The 12,003-nt window shown below is 38.9% G+C and overlaps 1 protein-coding gene across 1 annotated transcript; it reads right to left on the bottom strand.

Annotated features, from left to right (window-relative positions):
- Positions 1 to 8,211: 8,211 nt before the first annotated feature.
- LOC128132378 (uncharacterized) lies at positions 8,212 to 9,093 on the bottom strand. The gene has a single exon (XM_052768912.1). The coding sequence runs from the start codon at positions 9,091 to 9,093 to the stop codon at positions 8,212 to 8,214; it is 882 nt and encodes a 293-aa protein (XP_052624872.1).
- Between the last annotated feature and the right edge of the window lie 2,910 nt (positions 9,094 to 12,003).

Here is a 12,003-nt window from a genome sequence, read left to right as displayed (position 1 = left end):
CAAAGGGCATTATGGTGATTTTAGATATGACATGGACTAAAACCGCAAAATCATTTGTTAGAGATGAAGCATTCAACTTTCAACAATTAAGGGACACTGCAACTCCATTTTTGAAAATAAGTATTAAATGCATAATTTGACACATAAAACAAAGACGAAACATGTAATTTAGTTCTATAACTCCAATGTAAATGCATTTAGTATCTATTGACTATTAGACTATCCATAATGGTGAGTTCAATGGGAGAGTTGAATGAGGTGGCAAGTCCATTTATCATTCAATAGATGAAACTCTACCATTGTAAGATGCCACATTGACATTCAATGGATTTGGAGTTCAATGACCATTGAACTCTTCAATGGGAAAAAAGAAAGTTTTAATTCTTAAATATGTACTATAAATTACATTTTATAACATTCTATTAAACTTTATAGAGTTTAATGCATTGTAGAGAAAAATATATAGAGTTGCATGGATTATAGAATGATGATGTGGTAATCCATTGAACTCTATGAAGTTCAATGCATTGTGGATGCCCTTACTCTAATATTCTTGATTTATAAATGCAGAATAACCTAAAACATTCGAAAAAGTATGTGATTAACATATGTTTAAAATCGTAGTACTTCAATCACATGTGATTTGAATCTGTTATAAACATTGTAAGCTTAGGTATTATACAACAGTTCATTGATAAATTCATAATCTCCATTTCTGAATTTAACTTTTAAACAATGGAGAGCATATAATGTTGTAAATAATGGTAATATACTAATAATGGATACGGCCAAAGAGATTTTGGGGGATTTTTTCTCCGGTGATGAGGTAAAAAGGGAAAAGAGAATATCCAAGAAAGGGAGTAACTGGTGGCCATAACTTCACGATGCAAGACTTAAACGGTGCTGGCCACCACTTGTTGAATGTGCATGGGGGAAAAACCAACACAAAAACTCCGGAGAAGAAGTGAAAAGAGGACGGAGATTGAAGCAAAACTAAAACGAAAATAACTTCATTCAATTTCTCCGACATTCCCTTCCTTTTAAAGGATATTCCGATGAAAAGGGTATACAAGAGATAATAAAAAGTTGTTAATTGAGTTTAGTTTTTGTATATTTATTTTTTAGTATGGAAACATGGGTCGTAATCAACATTACTATTATTTGGTAAATAGTTTTTCAAATACAATCAAAGGGTAATTATTTTTTCATGGATGCCATATTTTGGTTAAAAACTCAGCAAATAAATATCTTGTTATCTTGAAGCATCCACGTAACCAGCTTATCATTCATGCACGTGACCTTATTTAAGCTCATAAACACCTCATAAATCCACCTTGCCACTCACGGCACAACCAAACCCACGTCACACTTTCCTTTTTAATGTTATTTTGTGGATAAATTTCATTATCATGCACCTGACATATCCCCATATAACCGCCATGTTCAATTCTCACGCTCAAAAATATGAATCCCACCACCTTTTCTGGTTAATTTATAAAACCTTAAGATGTAATATTCTTGCACTCTACTGCAAGTTAATTAAACCACCTCATACCCTCTTATACTACATAACTAAACCCTTTGCAAAACCTTAACATTCTCACCCCACATTGGCACGGGATGAAACCCAACGCCTCCAATCAATCTATAAATACCTCATTTATCAACCACTTTCAAGGCATCTTTCAATATCTCCAACAAAAGATATTCATCAACAACGATATTTGATTCATTTCAATCATTTTAAAGTTTTTGTTTTGCATCACCTAAATTCCTTATTAGCCTGGTTGTTAGATTTTAATTACAAGAGTGATGTGTAGAATATTCAACTTCGTTAGATTTTACAAAAGGTTATATATGAACTGATGTTGTTTTAATGCTAAGCCATTGAAAGGCGTAGATCTTGATCATTGCTGGCTACGATTTGGGTAAATTCATCTAATGAACTTGATCATTGATGTCTAGCAGTGGTAGTCAAACTAACCTTCACAAATGAACAAGAATTGAAGAACAAAAACGTTTTTATCCGACCCAGATTTTTTTAATCTGATCATGATGCGTATAAGTTCCACCAATAGCTCATTGTCTATGACTTATCTTGTCGTGAATAAATATGGAAGCAACATAAAAGATAGGCTCGCCATGTGGGTAGCTTAATGTGAATGAAAGAACGTAGGAACAAAAACTAAAGACGCAAATATTTGTTGTTGTAGTACTTCGTTTTAATTTTTACACACTTATGTTTGTTTATGATTCTCTGTTTCATTTTCATTAGATAGATTAGGCAAGGGAAGTGTATAGCCAGTATTTGTTGGCATTCGGCCAGGATTTGTATATGCTATGCATAAAGAATGACAGTGATATCTTACCATGTCCTGGAAAACGATCATGAATGTGCATTGGGTTTCAAAAAGGACTGCACCCGTAATCCACAACACTCTACAAATCGTGGCTGAAATCCAGCAAACACCGGCTCTACTCTTCCTCTGTCTAATCTTTCTAATGATAAAGAAATAGGCAATCTAAATAAACAAGTGCGCCTAAACAATAAAATTAAAAAAGTGGAAGAACAAAGATATGAATCTCGTGTTTCTATTCCTATTCCTACGTTCTTTAATTTACAGCCAGGAAAACTATTTACAAACGAGCTACAAGGGCTCGGAAATCACTACCCTCTTGGAAGTGAGAAAGATGTTCCATATTGTGTTTCCTGATGATGGTAAATGTTCTACCACTTTCAAATCTTGCTCCATAATGCCATTGCCAAAGGACAATCAAAGAATAAGTGGTCCACTATTTCCTTGGATCTAGCAAGACAGGGAAAAGAACACATATATCAGACTTTGAAGAACCAAAAGACAAGAGAATTTGGAGCTCCATGCATCAATCACACTCATGGCTCTATTAGAAAAAATAGAGTCTTCAAACCATAGTCGTTTAACTTTTACTATATTTAAAAGAAAATATTGTTATTCCATTACTAATATATGAAAGTTTAACTATTAGTCCTCGTAATATTTAATCCATATATAATATATGAGAAATGACTATTAATCAAGTATTTAAAAATAACCTATAGAAACTTTTTTGTTAAGAAAAGAAACAATATTATAGCTTTTAGTTCCACATGATGATGCCATTTGATATTATTGGATATTTGGATCCAGATATTTACTAGCCGTTAAAACCTGCAGCAAATAAAGGAAGTTCGGAGATATGGACAACAAAAAGGAGATTTAACATCAATGCTCCCAAACATTGGTGAGTGGTCGGAAGTTGGGATAAAGAAAAACACGTAGACTGCACTAACAAGTTTCTATGTAGCAGGGATTCCTAGAAGCAATTGTAAGGCAGAGCTATGGAAATTTTTTAATAAGTATGGCAACGTAAAAGATGTGTACTTGGGTGGAAGAAAAGACTTCAGAGGAATGTACTTTGCATTCATAAGATTCAGAGGAGTAGATTATGTAAAGACATACATCACCACGTACCCCCGCCAAAAAAACTTCCCTCCTCCTCCGCCACCTCCGGTGAGAAATGGAATGAGAGACCAACGGTCTTATGCACAAGCTACGGGTGAACAATATTGTTCCCATTACCCTCATCTCCAAAACACTAATGAATGAATATGAAGAAAGCGCATAGCTTCGATCTTATTGGCAACCTCCCCGCATCCTTGCTAATGAATGAAGACACCAAATATTTGTTGTATATCAAACTAAAAAACACGCAAGGAAACCGACAAATAATATTATGAATTATATGTCGATTAGTTGCGAATAATAAATTCAATTATTATTATTATATTTACCAAGTTTCGTCTAGAAACCAGATCTATCCTTCTCGATTAGATCTGATTATAAGAAAGATAGAAGAAGACTGTCCTGTTATTGGACGAACTAAACACAAGACAGAAAAGTAAAACCGACCTGTTGATTGCTGACTTGATCTTGAAGCAACTGCACGGATCAGATTCCTGTCCTTAAAGGTTTTTACTTCGCTTGTATTGGCTGTAAGCAACAGAGTAAAACCCCAGGATTTAATGCAGCTAAATCGACTTTCCAACAACACTGGAAATCGACAAACACAAAGCGACTACTCGGAAACTAGAAGAAAAAACCGCAAAGAGAGGGAGAGCTTTCAGATTTTTCGTGAGTGTTCATGCGGCTCCTAGGGAGCTGTATTTATAGGTATTGTAACCCTAGAAGGCATCAAACGGGCCCCCATAGGCCGGCCCCAGAAACCCTAGGGCGACAGCTTGCTCTCCAAGCAAGCGGTCAAACTGACTTGACCCGAACTCATCAAAAATAAAAGCTCCTCAGCGACGTGCAAAGTGCGCCTAAATCGCGCCATTTCGCGCACTCGCGGCGTCGGCTAGTGCTAGGCTAGGCTAGGCGCGCGCGTGGGCTTGGCCCAATCCTTTGATCCACTAAAGCCTTTGAAGGCTTACCAAGGGAATAGGCTTATAAACCCTCAAAAGTTTCTTCTCTCCACCAATGTGGGATACAAAGGAAATTGCCAACTTGCAATTCCTTTATATATATAATTCCAACAATCCCCCACCAAGTTGGTAAGTTTCCTTTCACTCAGACAGATGATGTCACTCGGTGTCACGAAGATTAAACCCTAGTTTAATGAGAACAAACAAGAAGAGACCGATTCAATGGTATCCTTATAGGTTTAAACCATGAACCTCAATGACCTCTCCGGTTTACCCCCACACACCACAAGTCATATTTGTGTTCTCCCTGAGCGCTATTATGGCCATGCGCTATAAATCCTTTTCATGACCCTTTAGAAGATAAACCACTAATCTTCACTTGAGGCGGCACCACCTCATTCTCCAACATCTTCGTTGCTTAGATGTCTTCAAAACTACGTTAAGAGTCGTAACTCAACCTCATTCTCGGCAACGACGCACTATCCTACCTCACATGGATCTATCATGAATGATAGTACCTTCTATCGTTAGTGATTTAGTTGTTACCCTTTAAACTTGAAAATTAGGAGCACTAATGTCAAGTTGGGTTTCCATCACTAAACGATTCTATTGTGGTTTTAGACCCATGACTCTCGTGGTAGATGTAACCAAATCTCTCGTCAGAGGTTTGGTAAACGGATCTGCCAAGTTCCTACTTGTCTTGACATAGACAACCTTGATGGTACCGCTTTCAATTAGTTGTCTCACAAAATTGTGACGCAGACCTACATGTCTTGACTTCCCATTATATACCGCATTATATACTTTAGACAGTGTGGCCTCACTGTCACAGTTTATGGGTATTGAAGGCATCGGAATATCCCACAAACGTATATCCATAAGTAGATCTCGAATCCACTCTGCCTCTTTGCCTGCTGCTGCTAAGGCAATTAGCTCAGCTTCCATCGTTGAATGAGCTATGCATGTCTGTTTCTTGCTCGCCCAAGAAATAGCACCACCAGCTAGAGTATAAATCCAACCACTTGTGGATTTTGAATCACTGGTGTGATCAATCCAGCTGGCATCAGAATAACCTTCAAGTATTCCATTAGATGACAAATATGTCAATTCAAAAGTACTTGTCCTTTTCAGGTATCCTAGTACTCTACCCACTGCTTTCCAGTGCTCCGTCCCTGGATTAACTGTATACTGACTCAACTTGCTTACATCGAATGCGATGTCAGGTCGCGTGCAGTGAGTAGCATACATCATGCTCCCAACTGCACTAGCATATTCTAGTTGGGCCACAGCTCGACCAGAATTCACCTTAAGTTTCACACTTGAATCAAAAGGAGTGTTAAATTCCTTAATGTTCAAATGTTGAAACTTGGTCAGAATTTTCTCTATGTAATGAGATTGACTCAGAGAAATCTGACCACCTGTCCTCTTCACCTTGATACCAAGAATAGTATCTACTTCTCCAAGATCTTTCATCTTAAAGTTCGAGGATAGGTATTTCTTCGTCTCAAGAATACCTTCTAGGTGAGTGCCAATGATCAACATATCATCAACATAAAGACATATAACTACTATGTAATCAGATGTATGTTTAGAGTAAATACATCTGTCAGCACTATTGTGCTAAAAACCAAAGGCAGTCACAGTGGTGTCAAATCTCTCATGCAACTGTTTAGGAGCTTGTTTCAACCCGTACAAAGACTTAACAAGTCTACATACTTTGTTTTCTTGTCCAGGTATTACGAAACCTTCAGGTTGCTCCATGTAAATCTCCTCTTTGAGATAACCATTCAGAAAGGTTGTCTTCACATCCATTTGATGAATGTACAATCCCTTCAAAGCTGATATTGCTATGAGAGTTCTAATTGCACTAATTCTAGCAACTGGGGCATAGGTATCAAAATAATCGATCCCTTCTCGCTGCCTATAGCCCTTTGCAACCAACCTTGCTTTATAAGCAGATATGGATCCATCAGGATGATATTTCTTCTTGAATATCCATTTGGATCCTATGGGTCTTCTCCCCTTGGGTAGATCAGCTAACTCCCAAGTTCCATTACCCATAATTGAATCCATTTCGTCATTGATTGCTTCCTTCCACAGAGGAGCATCCCGAGACGCCATGGCTTCAGTAAAAGTCTTAGGATCATCATCCAAATTAATTGAAAAGATGACCTCTCTCGTCACTTTCTTTTGTGTTCCTTCGACCAAATAAGAATAGAAATCATCTCCAAAGGTTTTCTCAATTCTAGCCCTAGTACTTCTCCTTGGTTCCTCCACAATGGGAGGAGGTGGGAGTATTTCTCGAGAGGTACTTGTAAGTGTTGTATGACTAGAGTTTTCTTCATCCTTAGAAAACTTGTCCTCAAAGAATTCCACATCTCTGGATTCCACAACAATACCAGAATCAATATCTAGTAATCGGTAAGCCTTGCTATTTTGAGCATATCCAAGAAATATACTCTTATTAGCTCGTGCTCCCAATTTGGTTCGCTTAGGATCGGGAGTCCGATAATAAGCAACACACCCCCACACTTTCAAATAGTCTAGGTTAGGCTTTCTACCTTTCCACAACTCATAAGGGCTTGTAGGAATCACACGACTAGTGATCCCGTTATGAACATAACAAGCAGTTAATAGTGGTTCCCCCTACAGATTATTTGGTTGACCCGATTGGCTCAACATACAGTTGACCATCTCACAAAGAGTTCGGTTCTTCCTTTCAGCCAAACCATTCTGTTGAGGGGTGTATGGTGATGTTCTCTCATGTTTGATTCCATTCTCTTCGCAGAATGTGTCAAACTCTTGGTTGAAATATTCTCCGCCTCTGTCCGAGCGAAGAATTTTGATGTGTCTTTCAAGTTGATTTTCGACCTCAGCCTTGTATCGTTTAAATGCATCAAAAGATTCATCTTTTGATCTCAGAAAATAAACATGTAGATATCTACTGAAGTCATCACAAAATCTGATGAAATACCTTTTTCCTCCTTGAGTAAGGATTCCATTTAACTCACATATATCAGAATGAATCAACTCAAGTAAAGATGTGTTTCTCTTAACTGATGGAAATGGTTTCTTAGTGAACTTTGATTTTACACATGTTTCACATTTTTCAAAGTCTTTTGAGTCATATTTTAACATACCTTTAGTTTGCATTTTTTCAATGTTTTTAACATTAGTGTGAGCTAAACGTTTATGCCATAAAGAAATTGAACAAACAATATAACCAAAAAAGTTCACTTCATTCACATTAGCAACCAATCCATTAATTACATCATTATCAACACTCGACACACTAGCAACACTAGAAACACCACACTCAACACTAGGACCACTCACATTACCCTCATCACTAAGACACAAGCGATACATTCCCGAAGTATTGTTCGCCCTCCCAACATGTCTTCTGCCTTTAGTGATCACAATTTTGCCTCTCTCAAGCACTATCTTGAACCCACCCTTGTCAAACTTGTCCGCAGAAACCAAACCCTTCGAGATGGTAGGAACATGAAGAACATCTCGAAGAGTCACCCATTCACCACGTGTGAACTTCAACCGAACATCACCCTTTCCTAGAACTTCAGCTCTGTGGCCATCAGCACAGACGACAACCGTCCCTTGTGGCATGGGGTGGTAGGTGCTAAAGCTCTCTCGATGGCCACAAACATGCACTGTGGCTCCTGTTTCCACGAACCAACCTCGAGCACAGATTGCTCGAGTAAGAGAGGAGATCATGAAAATCTCTCCAAGGTTCACACTAGCCACCATGTCAGTCACCTTCTCGACTGCGTGTGCAACCGGTACTGATTTGCGATCTTTGCATTCTCTCGCATAGTGCCCAATCTCTCGCAGACGTGGCAAGGACCGACCCTTTTTGGCTTTGAGTTAGGATTCTGATGACCCGGTTTCTTGAAGCTTTGTTTCTTGGGTCCAAAGTTCTTGTTCTGTCCCCCAGATTTGCCTTTGTGGCTAGAACTCCCAGCTGACACTTGATGCACACTTTGTCCAACTTTACCTCGCTTGTCCCTGATGCGAGTTTCCTCCTCAATGCGGAGGTGTTTCATCAGATCATCCAAGGAGTAGTCCTCAGACTTGTGCATCATTCTCTTAGATAAATCTTTCCACGAGGGTGGCAGTTTTGCGATGATCGCACCAACCTGAAAGAGTTCTGGAAGAGAGACGGTGAGTGCGTTCAACTTGTTGACCATGACTTGGAGTTCATGCACTTGCTCCATAATCGATTTGTCATCAACCATTTGAAACTCAAGGTACTTGGACACAAGGTACTTGTTAGTACCTTCCTCATGTGCCTTGTACTTAAGTTCCAACGCATTCCATAGCTCTTTTGGATCTTTGACCGGCGAGTAAAGATCATAGAGCCGATCAGATAGGGAATTCTTGATGTGACCCACACACAATTCCTCGGATTCTCTACGCAGAATCCTTTGCTTTTCCAGTTCTGTAATGACCGTTGGGTCCACAGATTCCTCTTCCTTGGGAATTGGTGGCAGTTTTGGGTCCAACACAAAGGAGAGCTTCAAGACATGAAGCATGAACTTGACCTTTTCGGCCCAACGAGTGTAGTTTTGACCATCGAATTGGTCAAGTTTGGCAAACTCTTGGTTCATGAAGTGGAGGCTAGTAGTAGTGTCCATTATTCTGTTGATTGATCACAAAGTATATAAAAACCTTTAAGATTGTTGTATATCAAACTAAAAGACACGCAAGGAAACCGACAAATAATATTATGAATTATATGTCGGTTAGTTGCGAATAATAAATTCAATTATTATTATTATATTTACCAAGTTTCGTCCAGAAACCAGATCTATCCTTCTCGATTAGATCTGATTATAAGAAAGATAGAAGAAGACTGTCCTGTTATTGGACGAACTAAACACAAGACAGAAAAGTAAAACCGACCTGTTGATTGCTGACTTGATCTTGAAGCAACTGCACGGATCAGATTCCTGTCCTTAAAGGTTTTTACTTCGCTTGTATTGGCTGTAAGCAACAGAGTAAAACCCCAGGATTTAATGCAGCTAAATCGACTTTCCAACAGCACTGGAAATCGACAAACACAAAGCGACTACTCGGAAACTAGAAGAAAAAACCGCAAAGAGAGGGAGAGCTTTCAGATTTTTCGTGAGTGTTCATGCGGCTCCTAGGGAGCTGTATTTATAGGTATTGTAACCCTAGAAGGCATCAAACGGGCCCCCATAGGCCGGCCCCAGAAACCCTAGGGCGACAGCTTGCTCTCCAAGCAAGCCGTTTCCTGATCCTTCTAGAATACCCTGACTTGGCCTCCACGAAGTCAACGACAGTCAACCATTTGACTAGGATCGGTCAAACTGACTTGACCCGAACTCGTCAAAAATAAAAGCTCCCAGCGACCGATGCGTCGTGCGAAGTGCAAAGTGCGCCGAAATCGCTCCATTTCGCGCACTCGCGACGTCGGCTAGTGCTAGGCTAGGCTAGGCGCGCGCGTGGGCTTGGCCCAATCCTTTGATCCACTAAAGCCTTTGAAGGCTTACCAAGGGAATAGGCTTATAAACCCTCAAAAGTTTCTTCTCTCCATCAATGTGGGATACAAAGAAAATTGCCAACTTGCAATTCCTTTATATATAAAATTCCAACAATATTTGGGAGGCCTAACCATTGCTTTGGGGTCTGGCAACTCGATGGAAGCTAGAGAGTTCTTGGAAGATCCAACACCATTTGACAAAGTTGAAGAAGAATCGGATGATGATGACGAGGTGGGTTTGTCAGAGGATGAATCGGAAGATGAAGAGGATGTAGAAGGTGTATCTGATACATGGATGGGAGAGGATAATGTTGACGTAGAAGAAGGGGAGATTATACCGGAAAAAGTAGACTTAACGGAGAGGGTGGACGAAACATCAACACCGGTGAAATCTCAGACAGAGTGCCATGGGAATCAAGATACCGGAAAAGCGAATCAAGACTGTCGGAAAGCTTCATCGCCGGTGGTCATAGGGAGCACATTTAAAATTAATGTAGAAGTTAATAACGATGAGTCTTGAAATAGAAAACAATATTAATGGAACTAGTGTCAAATTGTCAATGATTTGGATGTTTTGGGCCTTTTCCAAATCCATTTGCTTCAATGAATAATAAGTTGGCCCGGTTGAAACCAACAACAAAAAATATTTTATCCCTAAACATCAAGGGGTATTGGGGTCCATGCTAAGGTAAGTTGGGTCAGGAAACTGAAAGTTAAATACAGGTCCAATTTTGTTGAAGAAACACAACTTCTAGACCACACGAAGGTTAATGTAAACGAATGTTGGGACACGAAATACTTTCATAAGACTGAAGTCTTGAAGAGTCGATATTACCTGATTATTGTTGGTAAATGGACAGGAATTGCAGGAAATACAATATTTACTAATATATATGGTCCTCATACACCCGCTGAAAAGAAAGAGTTATGGAGAGACTTACTACATATCAAACGTGAGAAAACTAGAAGATGGTTAATCTTTGATGATTTTAATGAAGTTCGATGGAAGGAAGAGCGATACATTCGACAATCGGAGATTAAAGATTTTCAAATGGGTGGCGAGAGATTCACATACATGAGTAGAGTTGACGCCAAACTCAGTAAACTTGATAGATTCTTGGCATGTGCTAACTTCTTGAACTCCTCTCCATTTTTAAGTGCTACTGCTCATCCTAGAGAAATTTCAGACCATTGCCCAATTACCCTCTCCTCTGATTGGGGTGATTTTGGTCCTTCTTACTTGAAAATTTTCAACTCATGGTTGTTGTTGGAAGGTTTAGATCAAGTTGTACAAAATGCATGGGCAAGTGTCCATGGATACGACAGTGCTGATACATACCTGGCAACAAAACTAAAACATCTAAAGGATGAAATAAGAAAATGGGGAAATAAAGAACACAAGAAGGAGAATCATTACTAAAGAATTATTGGGTAATCTAGAAAAACTGGCAGAATCTCGAGCTCTCAGTCTCAATGAATTGCAAATCAGAAGCAACGATATTCAAAAACTACTGGAGCTTGAGAAATGGAATGTGATGGACATGAAGCAAAAATCAAAGATAAGATGGGTTGTAGACAGAGATGAAAACTCGAAATTCTTTCATGGTTATGTTAGTAACACCAAAAGGAAAAACAGAATTTAAAGAACAATATCAAAAGCGAAGCCTTTCGTTTTTTCCAGAACAAATTTAAAGAACAATGGATTTATAGACCAACACTTGTTAACCCCAACGTCAGATCTATTGATATGATGGATGCAATCAGGTTAGAAGCCCCATTCTCAGTTGAAGAAGTTAATAAAGTAGTTTGGGCCTATGGTGGAGAAAAAGCCCCAGGACCAGATGGACTGACTTTCAAATTTCTGAAGAAATATTGGACTATTTTTTCTGATGATGTGATGAATTTCGTAAAGCATTTTGATGAGTTTGGTACTCTTGGAAGAGGCTGCAACTCCTCTTATATAACCCTTGCCCCAAAAGTTACTAAAGTTAAAGAACCTTATACTCTAAATGATTATAGACCTATCAGTCTCATTGGGTAC

Source organism: Lactuca sativa, chromosome 2, assembly GCF_002870075.4.
Source record: "Lactuca sativa cultivar Salinas chromosome 2, Lsat_Salinas_v11, whole genome shotgun sequence".
Classification (NCBI taxonomy): domain Eukaryota; kingdom Viridiplantae; phylum Streptophyta; class Magnoliopsida; order Asterales; family Asteraceae; genus Lactuca; species Lactuca sativa.
Note: the sequence above shows the minus strand (reverse complement) of the source record. Positions and strands in the feature narration are given on the sequence as shown.